The sequence below is a fragment of the Triturus cristatus genome, chromosome 11 (genome assembly GCF_964204655.1).
Source record: "Triturus cristatus chromosome 11, aTriCri1.1, whole genome shotgun sequence".
Lineage (NCBI taxonomy): Eukaryota > Metazoa > Chordata > Amphibia > Caudata > Salamandridae > Triturus > Triturus cristatus.
In genome coordinates this window covers 1,174,467,825-1,174,493,829 of record NC_140594.1, presented here as the reverse complement: position 1 = coordinate 1,174,493,829, position 26,005 = coordinate 1,174,467,825, and the positions used below count along the sequence as shown (strand labels likewise).

The window sequence follows — 26,005 nt, the reverse complement described above, 5'->3', positions numbered from 1 at the left end:
CCCAGTGATTCTTGGATTCCGGTGGTCCCCGGATTGGGAGGACCGTATCTCACTTTATGCAGAAGGCGTTCTTCTCTACCTGACCGACTACCGAAAATCTTTGATTGCCCTAATCGATATTCTGGCAGTTTACGGGAGATATTCGGGGTTCAAGATTAACTGGGCTAAGTCACACCTGTACCCGTAATTGTCCAAAGCAAGTCAATTCCTCAGGTTTTAAACATCTAGGGATATTCATCTCCCTGGACTCCACACTCCGTTTCAATAATAATCTTCTTACCCCCTGCAGCGCCTAAAACGTGACATAGCCAGCTGGAGGACCCTTCCCCTCTCCCTCCTGGGGATGGCGGCCCTTTTTAAAATGATGGCCCTCCCCCGCTTCCTCTATGCCCTGCAAAACTCGCTAGATGTTGTCCCGCCGACCTATTTCCAAGAAATTGAGCATCTTCAGAGAATTGCTGTGGAACGGCGCACCACGTATAGCACTCAAACTTACCTTGAAATGGTATGACAGAGGCATCGCTCTCCTTGACATCAACATTTTTTATTGGGCTGCCCACTTTTATGTAGATAGTTTTTATTTCACACGGTCCTGAAGAATCGCCAGTGATCACTCCATGACAACATAGGGCGAGAAACATGTTGACCATCTGGGAGTAGAGTACATTCCTTTGTTACATTATAAACAAAGGAGTCACCCCTCACTTTTGATTTTTAATCAGGTTGGGTCCCTCGCAGAATAAACTAACCATGGAGGATTCCCTTACCTGTTTTACCATCACATGACGCATGTACATTCACTCCGGCCCCTCACACCCACTGCACCCTTACGGCAAGGAACAAAAGATCTCTGATAAAGAGCCCCTTTAAGGGTGCCCGTCGGGCATTGCAGCGTCGGCCCGACGAGGAGCAGGCCCATATGATGAAGTATGACACCTAGCTTGCTGGGTGTGTGAGGACCTTAGTTCCGAAAGGAGGGATCCCTCTCCTCACAACCTGTAGTTCTCTCTGTTTTAAACCCCTACTCTTGAGTGTTTAATACATCACTTAGGAACTGCGTACACCTTTCTTGCTAAAAAAGGAACAATGCCCAGGCCTGGGGAGCCTCGGCTTCCCCTACTCTTGAGGCATGGAAGTCGGATATGGACTTGTGCATGTTTCGTGACTGTTTTCACTGGCCGTGGCTGCCCCAAAAAGTGGTCCAAGTTGTGGGGACCCTGGAACTCATATAGAGGGGACATTTGTATACCACCGCAGCAACTTTCCCTAGATGAGCAGCTCTCTCCTTGATTTGTCGTGAATATGTACGCTGTGGGTAATCACTGTCAGAAACGGCCGCGCCTGAGCAGTAACTGTATTGATGCAATTATATTTGTAAGTCGATGACTGTTAATAAAAAGATGTATTAAAAAAGAAATATATATAATTTTTGTTTTTATAAACCAAGTATTGGTAAGAAATATTTTTCTAGATATTTGATCTTTTTAAATAAGAAAACATATAATCTTAATGACAATTCTGATAAATATACAATTCCAGTTTTGGCCTATGTAATAAGTGCACAATGATTATATAGTTACTAATACTATCCATTCACACATGGCCTAATTCAGCATAATGGTGCATATCAGACATGATGTGATTATAGTCATGGATTTGTATAATAAAGTTGACTAAGAACAATAAAGATTTTTTTTTTTAATTATACATGTATTATTTTAGAAAACTAAGAAATGTGGTCATGGCTAACATAATTTGTGTCTACGCATGTTTCGGCGGTACTTATTCATCAGGTAGCCATGGTGGTCTAGTAAGATCTTGATAGATATAATATATCGTGTGGCAATAGAGTTTCAATTAAAACTGATGGAAACGCTAGTTGTGGATGGAATACCCATTACTCGCAAAATAGTCACAACACAAAAGTTGTATAAACAAGATGGCTTGTAAGAAATAGCTATAGCTCAATGGGTACGCCAGAAAAAACGTGGCGAGGATGATACGGTTCACTCTCTATTTTTCCTTTAATGTGGCTGATGTATTCTGCCAGTTAACTATTCGAAAATCAAGTTTTCAGGGTGTAATTAAAAAACCGACGATGAATTTCTTTTAGACGATGTGAATCTTTAATGCATGGATCCTGTGGAATTACTGATATTTCTGCCGAGGACCAGGTTTGGCATAGAGGAGCGTACTTAAGGATATAGTGGTCGGACAAGTTAATGAATCCTTAAATTCCGAGTTCCCACAACCGATCCTGCGTCTTCACAGTCCACGCTCGAGGTCTTCCACACTTATGTGCTGTTCAGGACCCCCCCTTCTCTCCCAGACACAAACACACAGCTGCCCAGAATCTTGCACCATCCACCAAGTTCCAGGTGTATACATGTTTTCCTCCAGAATATGCAGCTAGTTGATCAACTGTATTAGGGATTGGGAAGGGGTTCATCACAGAGTGGTGGAAGGCTGGTGTATTCCTCTGAAACAGCCCTCTCAGCATAGATTCACAAGTCTAAAACTCCGGAGTGATGGCAGATGGATGTAATAAAGAGGCTGTGGGGCTCCTGAGCTAAAGCTGGTATTAGCCCTGTTGTCTGAAGCTCTGTTAGTGAAGGAGGGCACCAGTGTCCCTGGGACTGCCTCAATTTTTCCACCAGAGGAACTGAAAATGTCCACCTTTATGACAAGCAGTGGATTTTCTCTGCCCACTTTGGTAGTTAAATGAACGTCTATGCCTTGAGTCGCAAAACACCTGCAATTGTGAAGCAGACACCAATATAGGGGAACACACCACTTGCTGTGTTTTCTTTGTCTCTACTAAAATTACCACATACAGTTGCTGTTGATAACAGGGCGTTTGTCCTCTCCTGGGACAAACCAAGTGTTTCTAAAATCAATTTATTTCATTTTTTCTTATAATTGGCCCAATGAGTTCAGAGAGTGAACCCAAAGAGGAATTTAATGATTTCAATTAAAACAATGTCCCTAACAAGGTCGGCATTTTCATCAGTATGTTTAGGTATTATTGTTCTGGAAACCACAGACCTCTGAATAGATGCACCCCCCCCCCCCCCCCACATGTGTCACTACACCATCACAGGAGTCTCTGCTGCTTCTTTTGGTGACGTAGTCTGTGGGAGGTTTCTCTTACCAGTCAGAGGAAATACTGAGAGGGAAAAGATCCAAGTCTGTTTCAAGACAATATTATGTGGTCTTCCCTTATGCATGTGGCATGTCCTTACCTTGGCAACTGGCATTAACAGAATCAAGTCACACATCTAATTCAGCGCCTACACTGCTCTTTACAGGAACTAATATTTGTAGCCAAACATGTAAAAAATATGGATGACAATGCAAACCCTTTGAGTTGAAGTAAAGATTCTTTCAGTCCTTGCATCTGCTCAGACTCGCTCGAGGTGGATGTAAAGGCGGCCTCATACTGTCTCCATCCCTTCAGTACAGATTTGGCCTGTCGTCAGTACATGATTTGGTCCACTGGTAGGGTTTACTCTTTGAGGCCGCCTTTGCTTTGAGGTATATTTTATTGTTTATTGTAGCGCCTTGAAATCCCCCTTTAGCACCATGAATGCACAGTATCGCTGTTTGAAGGGGTCCCTGCCCCTCGGGAATGGTATATGTTTTTGATGCACTCAGGGCATGGTTGCATAACAATACTACATTAGGTACAAAGAAAGGTGCAGTGATTATGACCGGATCTCAGCACTGCACTAACCCCCCCGTACCCCACTTATTGGATTTTCCAAGTACCTTTCTCTGTTACCAATTTCAATCCCCTCGGTCAAACAAGGTATCATCAAGCTGAAGGGTGAGTCTGTGAGGATGGATCAATAATCTGTGTAACTCGCTTGCACTATTGGTTTAGTATCCTATTTTGTAGGTCCAGTAGCTGTTGTCCGATTCCATCACTTAACGTTTACCGTGTCCCACTGCGCATGCCTTTTAAGAAGTGGACACCTTTGAGTCACTAGCATGAAACCTTAATGCTAGACTGATCTGCCAACCCTGGCGAGAGCCACCAGTGTTAACGGAAACATTTGTGGTGGAAATGTGGACAAGCATTCATGTGGCTGCCTAGCACAATTTATTTTGAAGACTATTTCTAGAAAAGCACTACTAGCTTTTGGCTCTCATGCGAGCTTTTTGTATTTAATGAAATGAGCCTTTTTCAGTCGTTAAAGGGCTTGTAGGTCTGCTGTTAAGAAAAGTGAAATATAGGGCACTCTATCTTGGTGTCTGATTAGTTGCTGAAAGCCCGACAAAGAGAAGTTTGGCTGAAGGGTGCAGCCTTGTGTCTGTATTACCTCTTTGATTCTAGCCTTTTTTAAATTAGTATTATAGTTCTTTCCTCATATCCAACAAGCACAGCCCTTTCTTCAGCCCAAAAGGAGAAGAATGCAGTACAAACTAACTGATATAAATGGAAAGCAGTAATCAGTGTGAGGATCGACTTTGTATTCATCCCACCACCACTGTCTGGGCTTGGGAAGTGTAAGTGAGTGAGCTTCTCGGCCGATTTACTGGCGTTTAGGCCCAATTGGGGAGTCTGCGTGGAGTGAGTCTATAAGTCCATTTAGTTTAAAAGAGTGACTCCAGTTTGGAAGCCCTACAGTGGCAACGATTCTGCCGTCTGCCATCTGCAAGAGCTGGAAGTCTTAGTAAAGTCTTATCTAAGGAGTAGTTCAACTGCTATCAAAAAATCTTTTTGCAGAGCCGGTGCTTGGATGGGAACTGAGTTTTGTCCTGAAGTTTCATCGTAGTGAGAGAAAAAGGAGTATTTATTCCTTTGGGAAGTAACAATTCAATGCTTTCCTGCCTTGCTGAATTCCTATCAGTGTTCATAAATTGGAGTGTTACCATCAAGTTAAGAGTAAATGCCTAAAGCAGCATATGCACTACTTAGTTACTGATATCTTGTGGTGAACCTCCCTCTTTTTATGTACAAGCAGGACATCTCCGTGACGATGTAGAAGTAAACCACACAAAGAGTTCTCGTAAGCCCCTTCTTCTGCAGTGGAAGAGGTATTTTTGCCCAAAACCCGCTATGCCTCATGGCATATGAAACCCCCTTTTTGAAAAAAAAATCTGCACTGCTAGACATGCTGCTCCATTTTCATAAGAAATGCGCTTAAAAATATAGGATAAAGAAGAAAAATAAATATGCAACTTGGTGCCCGTGATTATCACAAACTGCATGTAGGAGGTTCAGCGTACTACTGCTTTTGATGAGTAAGCCGTTGCGGCAGAGGTGTACTCACTGGAGCTGGCTCTTTTTTTAATGACTGTGCGGTGCACACGGTTGGTGGTGAAGTGAGCAAACAACCCTGCAGTCTGTGCAACAGGCGTAATCACCCGCCGGCGGTTAGAAAGGTACCTGAGCAGTGACTGCAGCAATTGTAGGATGGTCCGCAACAAATAAATTCACACAGATTGACCTCACACTACCTGAAGTGTCTTCAAACTTGCTGTGAACCTGCACCTAGGGGTGGTCTCTGGTGGAGGGGAGATGTTGAGGTAGGATGATGCGAGAGGACCCAGGAGTTTGCTTGTGCGCTGCAGCTCCTTCTCGGATCAAACATAAAGGTTCACATTCAGCGCATCTAGAGCATTATCCTCTTTGTCTAGACTCCAATACCGCCCAGAGAAGGAGACTAGTTTGAGACTCTAGATCTTGGGTGTTTGCTCTGGGTTCCGAATACACTTCTGATGAAGCCTATGGAATGGCAGGTTAGTAGGACTCAACTGTAGGTGCTTCGGTGGGATTGGTTTGGAAATCATCAAATAACTAAGTAAGTAACTCGCAGGAGTTTGCTGGGGATTCTGGACTGGGACGTCTGCCCGCACACGTTTTTCTCAGCTTGCATGCCAGCAGACCTATCCATGCACGCTATCTGTACCACATGTGGCTTTTACTGCTAGCAAATGCAACAACAAATATTTTTTCCTTCTGCCAACCAGAATGACATTTTGCAGGCTGGCTGTATTTTGATGCACCGTTTCGGTGCACACTGTGGCATCGCATAAAGGAGCTTGTACCCGTGACGGATGCGTTCGTTGAACAACCTACCAGACGCTGCTCTACTTGAGCCCGCCCACAGCCTCATGCCAGTCCTTTAACTTCTTGGTTCCAGCAACCAGCGAGATTTCTGGGTGTCCTCATCCATACTGAGTCACACTGAGGTCCCTTTGTCACGTTTGCCTAGGGTGCAGGCCTGTTACACCTGAGCATCGAAGGCCGCTTTGGATTGTATCATTCTTGTTATTATTTCACTTCCATAGTTTCTTTAATCTTTTGATATTGGTGCACTTGTACAGTTTCTCAGCATCTTCTGTCATCGGCTAATAGTGCATTAACCACCATTCACTACCGTTTTGCACCTATTGGTAATAGCGTAGTAACACAGTAATGATCTCTGGGTAGCGCAGCAACAATAATTTGATTGTTTCTTTTATCCGTTGATAACGATGCAGTTGCACAGTTACTCAGTAGCTTATTTCATTAATTGATGGTGCAGTAATTACTGTTCAGAAGCCTTCTCTGTGGATGGTGCATGGATACTGCTGTTCAGCATCTTTGTCTGTTCATGGGGCAGCAGGTTCCTTGGTAGTTCATTTCATCATTCGAGAATCTTTTCGTCTGCGGATAGTGGCATACGGTGAGGAGGCAGTTGTGCGATTGCCCTTATTGCATGTCCTAATAGTGCAGGGACGGTTATTCTGCACTTCATTTCACCTCTGGGTAGTGCAGTATCTTCTGATAATAGTTTAGTGATAGTTGAACCATAGGTCGTCACCCCTCGACGGTAATGCACTAATACATTGACGTGGGGTCCCGGTGTGTCTGTTGGTCAGAGCGTAATGAAGTAACAGTCTATCAGTGATATGCTAGGTCACTTCATGTGCAGGCAAGGGTGCAGTTCTACAGCTGCTGCCACTTCACTTCATCTATTGGTAGTGCAGTAACTGCCATCCACTAGCATTCCGTCTATTAATAACTGTGAATGGTTAGTTCGGCATGTATCATCAGGTGATAGTAATACTGTTTTTGTGGCATTTTAATGATACGACTGTCTTACATTTATTCAGGGTGTGTTTGCTTTTATAATTAGCAGATTCATGTTCTCTAGCTGTATCTATAGTTCAAGAATAATCTATGATGTCCTTAATATCTAAAGATCGTGGAATTACAGAATTGTTTGGATTTTTTGTGCAATGGGAACAGTTCACATTGTTTTTTTAAGGTGTGCTTAAATGATGATAATAAGAAAGGAGAGTATGTGGTATCTTTCTTGACCATTAGCTCAGTAATGTATTTTTTTTCTGTCAATCAAATTATCAATGTCTGTTTACAACCAGAGATTAGTCATTTGTTTTCTTGTTTCATCTAATGATACTAGTGAAGTAGCGAGGTTTTCTACCTCATTTTGAGACTAATGACGACAGTGCAGCAATGCCATCATTTGATCAATGGGTCTAATGATAGTGCAGTTATATAGGGCCTCGGTATCCTTCCGGTGGACTCTGGAGCTGCTAATACCCAGGTAAGATTCATGCTTCATGTCTTATGCTTTATGAAGAAGTCCCGTACCCCAGCCAAGGAGTCATCTAGGTCCAGGACAAAATGGCAATTTTATTTCACACAAAAATAGGTATTCATAAGTTGAACTTATATTAGAAATAATATAACAATATACAGAAATATAAAACATGGCGTTATTATACAGCAACGATTGTGAGGAAGATATTGCTGTCCTAGTGAGTCATTTGGCTAGAATATTCAAGAGCGCTCCTAAAATTTGAGCAGCCCTCTGCACGCATTAGTAGCCAGTCCTAGGCTACTGAAAACCTCTTGACGCTAGCCATTCATATTGGCCCTGCTTTAAGTTCATCGCTGATGATTTCATACACAAGTAACGGCGCCCCATGGTTAGGGGAAACGCTCCGCTGCAGAGAGTGGCTGTGAAAAAGACTCACCGAGTAGCCCTCTAGTGTAGCCTTATAAATATTGCTGTCTAGATCCTTTCATGCCGAAGATGTATCTGGTGCCTTAGGCCTTGGTTCTAGTGGGTCCTCCCTGACCCACAGTGCTTGAGGGACACCGCGCACTGCTTCATTTTGGTAGCAATTACATTGAACTGAGGGCCTACCACTAGAATGTGCTCTGATCATACAGAGGACACAGCCGAGCTTCTGCCTCGACTCCTCAAATACCCTCTTGCAAGCTACCCCTCAGCTCGGTCACTCTGCGGAAGTTTGTTCTGGTGGTTCCACACAACACTGTGGAGTCGTATGCTTCAATCAGCTGTGCTCCTGGAGGGCAGTTGACTAATGTGGGAAGAAACCGCAAACTGTTAAGCATATACGATTATGGGAAAATGATACCTCATGTTCTTTGCCATAATGCAGCTATTTTTACTTTAAACTCCGAGTCCATACCAATAAAACATGCATGGGTTTGCTTGAGAAGGAAGGGGTGCACTTTTAGTATATTACCCTGAGTTAATGCTTGTCCAGCAAGGCAGTACTGCAACGATCTGTTAGCACCGTACTGTATCTCCCAAGGTAAACTAGTTTAATTTGTGTTCGTGGTCACGCTCAGTAGAAAGTGGATCTTCTTGCAAGCAGCTCATATGATAATCGAGGTGTCCCTTTATTGTGTGCATCCGTCTTTGGTTTCACACTAGGGGGCTCTGGAAGCACCTCTTTAAACAGCGGCGAGCCTACTAGAGATCGCAGGCTGTGTGGGTGTAAAAGTCCTATTGTCAGCTTACCAAGATCTTACAGTGCTCCTAAAGCCTGACCACTGCTTACCATCATTTGGTTTTATTGACACTAATTTGCTTGCATCCTATTCAATGGCTTAACTTGCCCATTGCGTTTGTCCCTCCCCGGGAGCTTAGCCTTTTTGTGTGTCCTTCCAGTGCTTACTTTTACAGAACTACTGGTTACTACTGGTTACTTTTTGCTTAAGAACTCAACAAGAGTCTGTTTTTTCCAGCTGTCTCCTGCGTGTGCGTCCCCCGCATTCCTTGTTCTCTCCCTCTAGTGCTTTTCCTTGCCTCAATGTGCTGCTTTTCCTATTCCTTGACCCATTTGCACCCCCACTTGCTCCTCAGTGCCCACCACCCCTTGTCCCACCACCAAAGCAGTTAAAAAAAAAAAAAAGCTGCTTTCAGGCGCTTGTTATTTATTTTTAACCAATCCAAGTTGCACCTGCTATTTTGGATTGGTGAATAAAAAATGAAAGCAAATGGTTTCCATTCTGGCAGCGTACGCATGCATTCTGACAGCTCGTGCATCAGTAAAATTTCGCAATTGCTAATGCTCCTTTTTAAAAAGAAATATATATGTTAATGTTTCCCACTGACAAAAGGAATTGACAAGGACAATTGGTCCCAAAACCGAGATTAATTGGCTTTGTCAATGCTTGTTAATTACGTATCTCACTGTGAGGCACTTTAAGAATCAAGGAGAGGCATCTTGTTTATTTTAATACATTTTGAAATATTTTGAGTAGAGAAGACTGTGATGTAAACATGATTTGCAAGAATAATGAAACCTATCTTCATGTCGACCAATAAATCTTTCCTTTCAAACTTCTCGAATTGCACAAACACAGTTGTATGGATCATATGTGCCGCGTTTTGAGAATTGCTCTTGTGCAATACGAAAAGGGTCTTGTTTGCCGATCCACGTTGCATCTGGCGCTGACGCACGGCTTTAGCAGCATGGAACTGGCATATGAAGATATTTCTATTGCTGTGAAACCCTAGTCCATTCATTGGGGCTATAACAAGCAGTCTGGCAGAATGCTCCCCTCTGAACCAGTCAGTGGTGTGCAGTTACCCTTTGCACGGTGTTTGGTGCACAGCCCATGAAGTGCAGCCTTTCAGCTATTTATCCGATTGAGCTGTAAACATTGTGTTCCTAAATCTCCAGGTTTCGCACCAGATGGTGAATTTTGTAGCATGTGTAGCAAATCTATAGTCTCGCTGAAAATACTCTGGAATTTCAGTTGCACGGACTAAAATCCCACATTGATGTCTGACGGAATACTGCAAAGTTCACTTTCAAGGCAAATTACCAAATTGTATTTATGGATTGCGCTGTGGGTAGTAACGTCATACCTTCAAGGCACTGCGTGGCCTTTCTGGCATACGTGCCAATAGACCCATTTCGGGTGGAAGGCTGTTGATTTTAGTAGCACAATATGGCTTGATGTTGACAGTCTCCTGCCTGAAATTAAATCTTCTTCCATGGAAAAGTCAATGGTTCTCCTAAATACATTCTCCCGTGTTTTGTTTTTGTTTAATCTCCAACTTTCTTCTTCTAAAATGTTGGTAGGTGTTTTTTCTGGGTCCTGCAACTGGCAAATTCATGAACAAAAAGACATGAGTTGGGTGTTTGGTGGATTGTTAATTCGTTCACAGTCTCTCCGGCAAGTATCGTGGTTTCTAATGAGCATGGAAAGTTTTTGTCTGCCTTTGCATGAGGGCTTGCTCTCCCCATACATAACTAAATTGGAGCCCCCCCTTTCGCCTCATTCTGCATTGACTTCAGTGACTCACCTGTGCTTTGTGATGGGCACCAGCTGATGGCAGCAGGCTCCTGAATCAATGTTCTTAAAGGGCCTGTGCTTACATTTAACTTTGTGTGCAGTGCAGGCATGGACCTGCTCTGTGCCTGTTCAGTACTGCAGAAGGTGTGCAGAGTGCATATTCACCCGCAACTCCCACATGTCTGCATGCCTCCACACACACATTGTGTGTGTGGGACTGTGCAGTTCCACGTACACTGCACATTTTTGAAATTTTCATGAATTGGGAAAATGTGCTTGTGAAAAGTTGGCCTAGTACATGCTGTCCATTAGTTATAGTGGGCACTTTGCACCAGTCCAAACAACCCTTATTGATGATAGGTTAAAAGACCACCTTTATTGAAAACTAACCTAGTGGTAGCTATGGAGAGCAGCCTTCAGGCTGAGTCTTGAAGGAGTGTCAAACAGCTTGGTTTACCAGATTATAACCTCTTGAGTTACTAAATGAAAGGAGAACCACACAAGGTATATATATAAAATATAAGTATTTATTTCTAAACACTCTCTACTAACATCTTTATGAAGTTAGAGAGCCAGGCACACAATAATAGAGTTCTAGAACGACAGTAAATAGCACAATATACAATGGGCCCTAGGGGGCGGACCAAACCATATATTAAGAAAGTGTATAAGAACCACGACTTGACTAGACACAAGGCCTAGAGCCTGTAGAATCTCTGGGACCCCAAGGAACCACCCAAGGTAGTGACACAGGGGACCCACGGGGGACACGTGCAGTGTGAGAACCCAGGCGCGAGCCCCGTTAGCTAATATGGAGAAAGCCGCGGTTGGAATTTTAAAGTTTAAGGACACTTAGGAGAGGACTTTGAGCAAACCCCTTTAGACTTGGGGGGGGTTCTAGGGCCAACACCCATGGGAGCACCGTAGTACTCGAGTTACCTCACCCAGGCAAGCTGGGTGCATAGGTGTCAAATGGTGTTGGGTCGCGTCGTCGTTTCCAATGGCGACCTGCTGCAAAGTGCTGCTGCTGGGAAGAAGAGTGTCTGGTGTGATCCAAGCCTGGATTGAAGGTCAGAAGAACCTGAAAGCAGCGGAGACAGAGTCTGGGTCACTTACCAGTGACCAGGGGCACGATAGACGAATGCCCACCTATGTCGAGTGTTTCAGGTGCGAAGAGTTAAAGCTTGACTCTGCAGCCACGAGGACCAGGAGGCATCGAGGACGACCAGGAGCGGGATTAGAGCTGTCCCACAGAGGGTGTCGAGTTTTGCTGTGTCGGTGCCCGGATTGGACCCAACAAGCCTTGGCAACAGCAACCCACGCAGGAAGAGAAAAGATGCTCCAGTGCGGACCAGCAAGGTCCTGGGGACGCAAGCGATGGAGAGTCAGGGCACGTCTGGAGCAACCAGGTAAGCCCAATTAGAAGTAAAGTTGCCTTCACAGGGACCCACCAGTCGACGGACTAGGGTTCATGAAAGGACCTCGAGAGAAAACACAGAGGGCCCGCTCACGGAGCACTCATGGAGTTTAGGCAGACAATCTTCAGTACAAATGCTGCTCGGGGTCAGGGCTACAAGTAACCAAAAGCTCAGCTTCAGGAGTCACTGGTAAGCTGATGCTTCCGCAAATGGTCGCGGTGTCCAGGAGGTTCGGGTTGCATGGTCTTCCACGAGGGATACAGGCCACAGACTTGCTGAGTGCGCAGATCGACCTCGGAGACCACAGAAACCCACCTCCTGTGTTGCAAAATTCTTCGGAGTCTGGCGGGAGCTTCGGGGATGCAAACCGGATAGATGCGTTCTAGGTGCCTGCCTTGCAGAGGAGTAACTCCTTTACTCCAAGGGAGATTCTTCAGTCATCTAGTTCAATGTAGATTGTCGAAGTTCCAGGATTCCGTATCAGAGTTTCATCCAGGTGTAATCTAAAGTCCTTTTGCCAGGGCTTCCTATCTTATACCCAAGGAAGGGGTTGGACATACTCTGGGGACCCACCTATGGGAGGGTCAGGAAAGAGGGGTGGCTACACCCATTTCCTTTGTCCAGTTTTGCGCTAGAGCAGGGGCTGGTAGCCCCTGCAACTGGTTTTAACTGGACTATGCACAGGGACACTAAATGTGCCCCCAGTGCTGAACTTCAAAGCACTCTCAGAGTGCACCCACCCAGCCCCAATACACTAAAGCCTGTCTGGGAGGTGGTGACACCTTCCTGTGACAGGAAACCTATTGTCCAGGCCTCCCCTGCTGGAGTTTCGTCCAGCAGCAGGAGGGCAGACTCGTGTCTGTGGCTGGCAGCATCCATTTTGTGATGCCAGGGCTTCGTTAGCTGGTACCGAGTATACCAGTGCTGTCATGTCTCTCCCTCTAGAAGGGTGGGATCAGACTCCTACACAAGTTACAGGTGTGGGGGTATGATTCCAAGGTGTTTGACACCAAACACATGTTTCCTTGCAGCCATCCCAAAGTTAGCATTAACCGTTTAGTTATAATGCACTTAGGAGTATATGGTTTGGCTGTATCACAAACAACCCCGGAATAAAGGTTCCCAAGGCTGCAGAGGGGCTCTGCTCATGCATGGGCACCCTCTCACATAAAACCCAGCACCCTGCCTTCAGGATTGATAAGGCCTGCCATAGGGGTGACTAATAGATTTATATGTGCAGTGACATTGAGAGATATAGTGAACCTATATCTCAGTAAGGGGAGCATGCACCACCTTACCCAGGCTGCAGTAGCAGTCCTGTGGTGTCACTTTGGAAGGCTTCCCAGGGGTGGCATAATACATGCTGCAGCCCCGGTAGGCCTCTGTGGTGCCTATGTCCTGGGTACATAGTATACCATATACTAGAGACTTATAAGGGTACCTCAGAATCCAATCTGGAGTGTACCTAGAGTACATGGAATCAATTTTAGGGAGAAAGCAGATAGGCTGGGGTCCTGAATAGCAGGATCCCAGCCAAACTAAGTCGAAACCAGCAAAACACCAAGAAAAAAGTGGGGGCAACCATGCAGTCAGAGTCCACCTTCCTACAGAGCTGCCTTTTAAGAATTGCTCTTGTGTTATACGAAAATCCTATTTTCATGAATCTGGCCCCTTGCTTTCTCGGTCTTCATTGCATCTGGTGCTGACATACATCTTTAGCAGCCTGCAGTAGGCAGAGACCATCTAAGCAAAGTCTTGTAGGCAGGCTGCAGGGGCCATCTTAGAAAATATTTGTAAGAACTTTTCTCCTTGATTCTTTATTTTGGTGCCAACAGCAATTTTCTAGAACTCATTTCGCGCGCATCAGTCTATTTTTCATCTTCGTCTCACTACTTGCTCAAGGCAGGAAAAACCATATAGGAAAAGTATTTTCTTTTAAAACCAAATCTGTCAAACCTTCACCAGACACGCTTTGATTGCACACGTTTCCACTACATTTATCAGACTTGAAATTCCAAGTACAAATAATTATTTTTGTATATTTCTTTCAACGTTTTGACTACTTTAGTGGGATAAACAATGTGTTTCTATGAAGAGGACAGTTTACTGTTCCAGTAAACGATCTGTGAGATCGGAGAAGGTTTAAGCAGTTCTCAGTAAAGTCCTACGAACGAAGCCGTATGTAGCAGAGAAGTGAATACTTGATGCCATTATGCCTTCTCTGGGCCTACGACTAAGGCTGAAGTGAAAGGTTTCTTGGTGGATGGAGGGTAATGGAGAGAAAGCAGAGAGCCTCTGTGCTTAGTAGTGATGGAACCTGAGTGAGGGCATTGTTGCTTGCCACTGAACCTGCATTAATTGGTCACCGGGCCTTGGCGAGTGAGCTAGATGACGTACAAGGGCAGCATTTGTGACAGTGGCAGCTTCTCCAAATGGTATATGCGGAAAAACCCTTCAGGCAGAGAGGCTGCCAGTAAAAACAAGTATTGTTAAAGCCAGTAGGTTTGGCTTTTGTCTCGCGCTTACACACACAGGCACTCTTAATACAGGTAAACGTGGAACAGGCATGCAGGCATCCATACCTGCAGGCATCCATACCTGCAAGCATCCATACAGCACTGCAGGCGCCCATACAGCCGTACCTGCAGACACCCATACAGCCGTACCTGCAGACACCCATACAGCCGTACCTGCAGACACCCAGACACCCATACAGCCGTACCTGCAGACACCCATACAGCCGTACCTGCAGACACCCATACAGCCGTACCTGCAGACACCCATACAGCCGTACCTGCAGACACCCATACAGCCGTACCTGCAGACACCCATACAGCCGTACCTGCAGACACCCATACAGCCGTACCTGCAGACACCCATACAGCCGTACCTGCAGACACCCATACAGCCGTACCTGCAGACACCCATACAGCCGTACCTGCAGACACCCATACAGCCGTACCTGCAGACACCCATACAGCCGTACCTGCAGACACCCATACAGCCGTACCTGCAGACACCCATACAGCCGTACCTGCAGACACCCATACAGCCGTACCTGCAGACACCCATACAGCCGTACCTGCAGGCACGCGTACAGCCCTACCTGCAGGCACGCGTACAGCCCTACCTGCAGGCACGCGTACAGCCCTACCTGCAGGCACGCGTACAGCCCTACCTGCAGGCACGCGTACAGCCCTACCTGCAGACACCCGTACAGCCGTACCTGCAGACACCCGTACAGCCGTACCTGCAGACACGCGTACAGCCGTGCCTGCAGGCACGCGTACAGCCGTGCCTGCAGGCACGCGTACAGCCGTGCCTGCAGGCACGCGTACAGCCGTGCCTGCAGGCACGCGTACAGCCGTGCCTGCAGGCACGCGTACAGCCGTGCCTGCAGGCACGCGTACAGCCGTGCCTGCAGGCACGCGTACAGCCGTGCCTGCAGGCACGCGTACAGCCGTGCCTGCAGGCACGCGTACAGCCGTGCCTGCAGGCACGCGTACAGCCGTGCCTGCAGGCACGCGTACAGCCGTGCCTGCAGGCACGCGTACAGCCGTGCCTGCAGACACGCGTACAGCCGTGCCTGCAGACACGCGTACAGCCGTGCCTGCAGACACGCGTACAGCCGTGCCTGCAGACACGCGTACAGCCGTGCCTGCAGACACGCGTACAGCCGTGCCTGCAGACACGCGTACAGCCGTGCCTGCAGACACGCGTACAGCCGTGCCTGCAGACACCCATAGAGCCGTGCCTGCAGACACCCATAGAGCCGTGCCTGCAGACACCCATAGAGCCGTGCCTGCAGACACCCATAGAGCCGTGCCTGCAGACACCCATAGAGCCGTGCCTGCAGACACCCATAGAGCCGTGCCTGCAGACACCCATAGAGCCGTGCCTGCAGACATTCATATCTGCAGACAACTATTTCGGCTAAGTTGAACAGACATTTTGCACCCTTCCACTGATCAGCATTTGAATATAACCCCTACACCGTCTGATGCATGCGAATGATTTAGAGGGTCGAGATACTGTTTGCAAGTACATAAGATGTAAAGGAAGGATCCTTTTTGCAGGGACATACGTACATAAAATGCTATTTTTCTGTAGCGTGAAAGGGGAGTCTCGCTAAGCCTTGTATCGTCAGACAATTGTTTGTGAGACGCCAAGGATTTCTGCAAACACTTGCTGCATTACACTACTCTAAAGTCAACTCTACGGTACAGCATGATTACTCTTAGTGTAATCAGCAGAACGACTGCTTTGTGCTTGCAGTACTTTACATTTCAGATCACCTCTGCTTTCCTCTGAGCCGTGCGCCCTGTCTGTCTGTTTGCTGCTAAAGTGCTCTTCTCATTTTGTGCTTGGCTTGTATGCATGGATTTAGCTGCTGCTGTTGACATACATTTTTGTTCTGTTTTGTTGGTAGTGTTGGGTGGATTTATTTGTATGTACTACTATGTTAAAAACCTCAAATACATGACATGAAAGTCCCTTTTTACGTATTGTGTTCCTATTTAAAGTCCGGTTTCTATACATTGAAAAAATTCCTCAGGCTCCTGTAAATGCCAGGGCTTCTGTTCCTTCCTGTAAATTCCTAGCATTGACAAGTAAATATGATCCGTGCTGAGTAGCTTCCCTGATAAAGTGCTGTACCTTGACTTGTGGCACTATTAAAGTTGGCGGATGTATTGCGCTTCTTGGTGTCCTTCAGATTGTAACAGTTTGTTTTACGATATTAGAATGAGTGTGTGTTTATTAGGCATGTCGGTGTTTACCGATGTGCATACCTCCTTGTATTGAACTGGATGAGCGACACAACATTCATGTTTCTGAGCTTTGATTTCTTTATTTTTTGCGCTGGCGGTGGAACATACTTTGTGTTTGACAATGTAAACCTCAGCGGTGTTCAATGATCCGTGGCGTCCATCTTCTGGTTCCAGCAGTGCCTCCCGCCGTAGAATGCCCCGTGGCCTTGCCAGGCCTAGCATCAAGCTCGCTGCTGACAGCATGGCTCTACTCTCCGGTTACCTGGAGCCAGCGGTGCTCCCATCCCTTTGTGAGCCTGAGAGCAGACCTCTAATTGTCCCTTTGTCAGGAAGCGTGTCTCTAGAGCCACTATGTGTTCATGGCAGGAGGGCCGGAGTTGCTCCGCAGGTACCGTCTCTTGACTGGCGCACAACCTTCTGGCCATGTCGTGAAGGCCTCAATGTGCCTGGGTGTGCCATCGATCTGTCCCCTGGGCCAGCAGCAGCTTCCTGAGTGGCAGCCACCAGGTAGGCCCGGCTTGTAGATTTAAATATATGCATCTGTGTGTAGGACTGCTGGGGTGTGCCCGTCATCTAGTTATTGAAGGAGCGAGAAGGGCATAAGGGCTCAGCCTTGACTGCCGGTGCACAGGACACTTTGTTTCCCTGGCGGTTGTGTCCGGAAGTAAGACTTGACTCGTGCACAAGGATGCCCTTTGATCTGAGGTCAGAGTGCTGCATGAACAGGTCTGTGGTCGGGCCATATATCGGCTGTCATTGGTAAACAAATGGATAGTGTAAAATTTTAGCGAGCAGGAACCATCGTAGCTCTTTGTTTGGGAGGATCTGGGAGCGAGAGGGGCTGTGATTTTTAAGAAGTTTGTAGTGCACAGCTCCTAAAATTCGTCAGGTTTCCTCAAACTAGCAGTTTCTTGTCCATCAACACACGAAACCAGTACACTGTTGAGTGGTGCCCTTACTCTGCGTGCCTGTTTAACGCAGAACTTGCACATCGCAATGATTGATGCGGAGTCTGTGCAGTGGTTGATTAATGCCGAACTGACAAATAACATGTGTGGCACTGGCTGTGTGATGCAGAACTTGTACAATGTGACAAGTGAATCACAGCCCGCACTAAACATAGATGATGTACACACACTGTACTCTTTTATGCAAAACTTTCACGCACTGACAAATAGTACAAATTTCACAGTGACTGTTTCATGCTCAACTTGCACGCTGTGACAGATGAGTCATTGTCTTAAACTTAGACGGATAAAGCATACGCTAACACTTGACACACTATACTGGTTGGTCCTCAACCTGGAACCTGTTAAGAATGATAAACAAGCTGCACTTTGTATCAGATGGTGTACATGCCATGTACTGGTTCTTTATGGTTCACTTACTCAGGTGAGGGATGCACAAACGTTTGTGGAGTTGGGCCGCATGAGTACTTTAGTTTTAGATATTAACCAATGACACGTGCCAGTGGAGATGTTTATTGAGACTGAACAACAATGAAGCAATGGGATTGTCCAGTCACCGCCACTGGTACCCTTGAAGTAGCTGTTCGTTTCCTCCAAGCATTACGGTACAGACCAAGCAATAATTAAAACGCAGAGTACAGAGATCAGCAATACCCATGGTCTGTGTCCGTGGTCAGGAGTATAACGCAGTGCTCAGAAGACTGTCCAAGAGCAACCCCTGAGCTCCCAAAGACTGCTCTCCTCCATTGAAAGCCAATATAAACCTGTCTTTACGTATGTGTATGAAGAGCAGCATCAAAGTCTGTAATACGCCTGTAATGGCCTCTGCAACCAGGAAGTAAAGGTTCAGCCTTGGTCTCACGGGACACTAGAGGTAAATTAGATTGCTCCTCCCTTGCAGCCTCCCTGTTGTGCAACTCCCAGCCATCCTCACCCGGGGTTCATGCCAGCATGATGTAAGGTGTGCCAGCCAGGGCCAACACTTATCACCTGCTCACTGTCCTCCAAGCTTTGTGGAAGAGTGTTGTCTTCCGCTCCTGCCCACTTTGCAAGTCCTTCAGCTAAGGCTCTTCAGGCATGGTGCCATAGCGGATTTTAGGTCACCGCGATATGTCGTTTGTGAGGACCTATGCGAGACTACCACCGCAGCAAAGTGATTTTTTGCTTTTTTAATCTGGGCTATAGACCTAACGTGGCAGTGCCTCGTGTTCAATAGAGAAAGAAATCAAAAGCGTTAAAAGCTCAGCACCCACCTGTTTCACGTGTGCATGTGTTGAAGTGCAGACTAGGCGTGTCTTCACTCTTGCACAATGATTACCCCCCTGTCCTTCGCAGGCCTCTGCGCTGTTGCTCATTTTGCTTGCACCTTTGCTGCTGCCAGGCTGCCTCCGGCAGTTCTTTCCTAATGGGTGCTTTCCTAATGGGTGCTAAATGCATGGACCCGCCTGCCAGCAAGGGTGGTGAGGCCGAAGCCAACACTGGGCCCTGCTTGTGTGGTGGAGACACCTGCGAGGACTGTAGTCTTGCCTGTATATGGGTAGGCTAGATGGGGTGGCAGCTCACACCATGTAAACGGATCTGGTGGGCTGGTGTTTGCTGATTTGATGTACTGTGTGACAGGAGCTCGAGTATGGTGCCACTATTTCTGTGTAGCATCCGTGTACTGGTTCACTGTGTCATCCCAGGTCCAGTAAGCACAGCTGAAGGGTGGCACATTGTCTTTCAATTCTTCGCCCACACTGACCAGGCCAGCAGAGCTTAAACCTAAGATTTAGTTTGTTGCGTGTGAATCTTTTATAAGACCTAGTGGTGTATAGTTTGCTAGGTGAGATCAAAGCAGACATGCTTGGTAGTATAGAGATCGACTTTATCATCTGGCTTCTGAGAAGCCATCTAACAGGCTGGGCCATTACACAATCAGATGTTAATCTCCCGATGTGGGTTACCATCTTACCGAAAAATAAAAACAGGGAGTGCCGTGGAGTAGAGTAAAGTACCTCCTCTTCAGCCAAGCTTTCAATTACAGGCTGCACATGATCATCTCTGGCTTGTTTAGTTTGCACCCACTACACCCGCACAGGCTCATTGGCCGTCGAAGAGCCTGGGAAGGTTGTGTTGTTTGCAGCGAAGGGCTAGACGGTGGTAAAGAATACACACACCAAAGTGAGATGATACATGGAGACACAAAGAGGCCTGTCGAGTGTCAAATCCGCCAACCCCAAGTCAAGAAACCGTGTTAAAATGTCCCCCTCTGTAGACTGTTTCCACAGTCTGGCGAAAAGAGTTTGTGCTGGACACACCTTCATTTCCCTCCCTCATTTTGTGGCAAAAAGCACTTCTGACTTTTTGGTGCACAGGGCCATTTTGCTGTTCTTACTCCAATCCGGCCTAGGGGCAGGTGGTGGATGGCGTTGTGCGAGAAAGTGTTACTGAGAGATGAAGGTGTTGATTTGTGTAGTGGACAACCTTTCCCGTCCAGATTGCCTGTTTGAAAGCGAGTGTTGAGCTTCTTGCAGTAACTGGAGCTCTGACACTTTGGACTTGCGGCAACCAAACATTGCAGCTAACTGCACAGAGATCAGTCGAAACGATCCTGTCTTGATGCAGCGAGCCCTACCACACCACACAGCAGCATGGCTGGGGAATGTCCGAGCTGCTGGACTGCATCACAGCTGCATCAAGTACATTTAAGGAGAAGCATTTTAGAAGGTAACATTTAGCCGCTACTCTATGCAAACTTTTCAATTAGTTGAGAAGACCATATATTTTGCAAGGATACAGGTGGTTTCCGGACATAGCTCTTAACTTCATGAAGCATGATTACATATCCGTAACATGTAGCGTACACTCCAAAAATGGGTAAAGAAAGTAATCACAGCTGTTTTATCAACCTTTCGATCATGTTGTGATTGTGTTTCACTGAGGAGCAGTGGAGAATGTGTCATAATATGTGGTAGTACTATTACACGTGATCCTCCATAACTTGTCTTCCTGCTTTCTCCTACAGCCGCAGTACACAAACCTGGGGCTCCTGGGCAGCATGGACCAGCAACTCCAGAATGGCTCCTCGTCCACGAGTCCCTACAACACTGACCATGCTCAGAACAACGTCACGGCTCCCTCGCCCTATGCACAGCCGAGCTCCACCTTTGATGCCTTGTCGCCCTCTCCGGCTATCCCCTCCAACACCGACTACCCCGGCCCCCATAGCTTCGATGTATCATTTCAGCAGTCCAGCACCGCCAAGTCGGCGACGTGGACGGTAAGTGCCTTCACAAGCCCCCTCTTCTACTTTGTGTGTGATGAGGAGTGTGTGTGTGTGGATTGGCCATAATGTCAAGCATGTCCGAGTATCCTGTGGGCTGGAAGGACTAGGGAGCAGCGAGCCGCTACCAGGACTTGGTTAGCCTTTTGAACAGAAGGCTTCTGAATGATGTCTGTAGTCTCTTGAGCTTGTGATATGAATGAATGAATGACTCTTTATTGTATAAAGCATATTAAAATATTCATCACAATCGAAAAAAAACATTAAAATCACGAACATATCTGCAAATATTCCATAAGAGCAGTGTTTCGATTGCACTTTTAGACAACAATAAGCATAATCTAAAAATGTTGTTACTGTCCCAATAAATTGACAATCTGTAGTGATAGGACACGCTGGGCAGAATTTGATAAACATAAAATCCTCTGTGCTGGAAGCTCTCTACTATGCTCTCTATGGATACATGTTTTGCATCAGCGCCCGTTTGCAGCATATTGTTGACAACGCCATTAGTTCCGTTTTAAACATGTGAAAGGAGTCGCTTCTCAGACATGTGAGGCAGGACCTCAGTGGGTCGTTGGTAAAGAGATAGGTGGATTCAGTCATAAGCAGAGGAGGAAGGTAGCGGAGCACATTCATGGGTCACTGAATAGATGGGTGTGACGTTAGTAAAATGTTTGAGGTGCTCCGAAGCCCTGAGTTCTGGCATCATCGACCAATAATGGTCAGTTTGCCTCGCCTTCTCTGTATGATGAACTAGCTGTCGGGAGTATAGAAGGCTGTTACAAGAAAAACAAGCATTGACATAGCCAATAAGTCTCGCCTTTGGGACCTTAGTGTTTTGCCAGAGATATTGGCAATGTTTTAAGGTATGTTGTAGATTGATGTAGCTGCTGTGTTTAATACTGTAAAGTTTGTGTGCAAGTTGTGCTTAGTGTAGTGATAGGGCAGTGGCATGCTGTGGAATGTAGTGGTGAGTTGTGATATGATGAGTGTTGTTGGTATATGTGTGTAGTGTTTTTTGCTGGTGTGTATGTTGGTGGTATTTGTAAGTTTACCCCCTTCCCCAAAAAACAATTGTAATGATATTAATTATGTGCATAGTGTGATGCGGTTAATGTGTTTTTTAGGTTTTTTAAAATCCAATACATTGTTTTGTTAGTTGTGTATTGTTTTTCTGTATGGCGATGCAAAGGCTTTATTTGAAAGCAATTAGAATCTGAAAAGTTTCTGCAAAAAAGCTCAAATAGAGAGGCAAAGCCAGAAGGTTTCACCTATGCCAAATGTATTGGCTTTGTCAATGTGTTTTACTTTGCACAGCAGTTGATCCGCTGTACACCTGCGCTTTTCCCCTCTCTACTATAGTTAGGCTCTTCTGCCCCGATTATGAAACTGCCCTTGCAACAACACCGCACCCCCCACCACCACCTTTACATACTTTACCTGGTGTACGCGCTGCACAGAACTCTGAGCATTATGTGCACTGCAGTCACAGGGCTGTGCTTGGAGCATTAGATGCGCTGCATACACAGGGTTGTGCTTCAAACACCATGAAGCTGCAGGCCCCACCTGCAGCGCTGTTTACAGTATGCCTCTCCCTGTGTTGGAACGGGACAGGTCATTTCACTTTTTTTTAGACAGATTTATATAGCGCAAACTCGAGCCGAAGGTTTTGAAGCGTTTTACACGTTACACAAGGACTCTTTAATGAGCCTGTGCACGTGAGAAGGATTCTGGGAAAGGTTGCGTGCGGTGGCCACATACATGCTGTTAGCTGCTGGGGCAGAGATAACCAAGCTTTTATGGCAGAAACCTGTAAGTGTATCACCGTGACACAAACTAGTCTTTCAAATGAGCACTCGCTTCGCTAGCACCTGGAATCACTGCTCACTCAGCTCTTACATTTTGTGTGTTAGTACACTCACAATATGCAGTGGGTTTCGGACAACAAAAAGGCGTCAATGGAGCTTGGGGCAGTAAAACACCAACCTACAGCAAACCATGTTTTAAAGAGCAAACTACTTAACTACGTTACTGCGTTCACAGGGCTGTGCTTCTAAGCACTATGAAGCTGCAGGCCCCACCTGCAGCACTGTTTACAGTATGCCTCTCCCTGCATTGGAAGTAGGGCAGGTCATTACACTTTTTTTTTTGGACAGATTTATATAGCACAAACTTGACCCAAAGGTTTTGGAGCGCTTTACATAAGCTCTAGTACGTTGCACAAGGACACTTCAGTGAGCCTACTCACTTGAGGAGGATTCTGGGAAAGGTTGCGTGCGGTGGCCACATACCCGCTGTCAGCTGCTGGGGCAGAGATAACCAAGCTTTTATGGCATAAACAGGTAAATGTATCACCGTGGCACAAACTTTTCTTTCAAATGAGCACTCGCCTTGCTAGCGCCTGGAGTCACTGCTCACTCGGCTCTTACATTTCGTGTGTTAGTGCACTCACAATTTACAGTGCGTTTCGCACAACAAAAAGGCGCCAATAGAGCTTGAGGCAGTAAAACACCAACCTACAGCAAACCGCGTTTTAAAGAGCGAACTACTCAACTATGTCACAGTTTAAAAACAATCCTTGCCTCTAAACCTTTTTGTTTAAATTACAATCCCAGTTTCCGTTCCCCTGTAAAATTTGGTCGCGGGGGTTAACAAGTGGAATGGGTGGGGAGAGAGCGGCCGAGAGCACACACAGCGAGCAGGGGGTGCCTCATCTGTTTGCAAGATAATTACAAACAGATGTCACCAAAGCTCACTCCCACAAGGGAATCGCCAAATGTGCACGCGTTGCCATTGAAATCAATGCAAAGCGTGCACGTTTTTGGGAGAAAAAGCTAATCGATTCCAAGAGGTCTCCTCCTAAGCAGCGCATGCACGCTGAGTAGGCGAGACCTAAAAACACATTTTGGGGGATTCTTTATCAGAAATTGAGTGTATTCGATTTAAAGTGAGTGGTTCTATGAGTGCATTGATAATGTTTCAGCAGCTTTATACATATATATGTGGCAGCTTGCTTTTAGGAGATCAGCACTTATGTAGTTACGTTTTTGGCCTCAAACTTCTGCCCTTATTTTAATGCATTTTCAGATCCCTGAATGTTGCCACGCATGACTGTATTTCAAGGATCTCTAAATGTATACACGTCTGCCTCTAAGTTTTCAGGGCTCTCTTTGTGGGTGTTCTAACCAGTATTTTACAGTTGTGTACTCTTGCAATCCTGTCCTGTTATTTTCAGCTCCTTCACATTACTTGCAACTTGTGGTGCATTTGTGGCTCAAGCAAGGGAATTCTCTGTAGCTTCTGTTGGTGAGTCTCTCTTCTGCTGGTCTGGTTGGGCATCCAGAGACCATGTGTGTTCGCACCGTCCTGCTCAGTTTTCTTGTGTGTTGAGGCTGTTGGGTACTGGCCTGCTCAGGACTAGAATTCCACAACCATAGCAATCTTAACGGCAGAGAAACTCTGGATTTTATCAAAGACGCGGAGGCGAGCATTGTGCTCCTCTATACAGCCCATCCAGCAGCATAGAGAGCATTACCAAAAAACACAGTAAACACAAAGAACAAACTCTAGCCAAAAGGAATAGTCCCCTAACCCATAGAATCCCCGACTAGGACAACCGCTTCCGACACGAAACCAAACTCCTCATAGACCTCAACATATCCTCCTCTAGTCTGCTTTTTCCATCTTCTGAACTTCACCATAACGAGAATAACTAGGATGGCTCCCCCTTCGGACCCCATAGGAAGGATAGCCATGCAGTCTGTCTTCTCATACCTCGGACTCGGAACACACTCATGCATGTTAATGAAAAACACTTCTCTTCCAGGTGTTTGTTGCAACGCTCATAGCTCATGGGAGCTGCAGTTCTTGGTTCTGCTAATGCTTCTCTTTGCTGCGGCATAAGTAGTAGCCACTACATCAGTGGAAGTTGTGCTTGGTGAAATTTTCATATAAATCCCTCAATATACATTTTCTCGTGCAAAAAAGTCAGATACACGTTTTTACGCTTGCACTATTTGAAAAATGTTAAGTTGTCGTTTCTGGCGGATTGATCTCTCCTAGATGAAGCGGTCTTGTTCTGGCCCGATTCACTCTGAGTCACTCCTCACCCCTGGTTGTTTCCAAGGGTGCGAACAATAGCTTTTGGAACTACAGGGCTGGAAGAGTGGCTGGGACAGTCAGTGCATCCCTCCTGCTCCCATTGGGAGGCTACCTTTGTGTTTTTAGAGGGTGGACATTGGCTGAGCACTGGATGAAGGGGCCTCCGACCAGGGACACATTTATATGCCTTTTGGGTGCAGCGAAGCTTTGGGGTTCACAGTGGTGATGTCAGCACAGCTGGCAGTTTTAACCAGTGGTGCAGAAGAAGGAGGAAAAGGAAGGAACTGGACAGGGCCTGCACAGTACTACCTCCGCCGGAGATGAAAGAATATGGGACCAGAAATGTTTAAACAAATTGCCCCCAGTGTGAGGAAGTCTGACATTTTGGAAGCTTTGATGTTGGCTTTGAAGAAAGTCCGACACTCTTAAAAGGCCCACGTTCATTGGCTGTGCACTTCCAGCGCTTAACCTGGCTGACTTTTTTGTGTGTGGTACATATGGCACAAAAGTCCCAGATTTTCCTAATGTGCCCTTAGTTAACGCGGAACATTAGTTACTGGGCCGAATTCATTGGCACTGCTTTGTTAAAGATGCAACCCTTGAAGTAGAGGATACACAGCACGCTGCCTCACTGCAGTGTGCAGCTGATGTCCCATAAAGCACTTGTAGCGCTAACATTTCACAGACTGACAGAAGGCGCTGTGTAATGAGTTCTATTTTCACCCGCAAGCAGGGAGGGGGCTTTCCTCCTGCTTAGCACCTTCATGCCAGTCCCTGTCCCGAGGGTTGCATTTCACCTCCAGACGCTCCCAGGCCTTTGTGGGTTCTGCTCGTTCGCCATCTTTACATCACCACTGTGAGGCGGTGCAGTGGGGCAGACAGGATTACTTAATGCATGTTGTGGT

At 46.3% G+C, this 26,005-nt stretch overlaps 1 protein-coding gene across 4 annotated transcripts in view; it reads left to right on the top strand.

Annotated features, from left to right (window-relative positions):
• Nucleotides 1-26,005, top strand: part of TP63 (tumor protein p63) — a 546,450-nt gene that overhangs the window by 418,860 nt on the left and 101,585 nt on the right. For all 4 annotated transcript variants that reach the window (XM_085635888.1, XM_085635887.1, XM_085635889.1 and 1 more), the window contains one exon: nucleotides 20,739-20,993. In XM_085635888.1, the coding sequence (XP_085492014.1) occupies nucleotides 20,739-20,993 (255 nt within the window). The remainder of the gene's footprint in view (nucleotides 1-20,738; nucleotides 20,994-26,005) is intronic.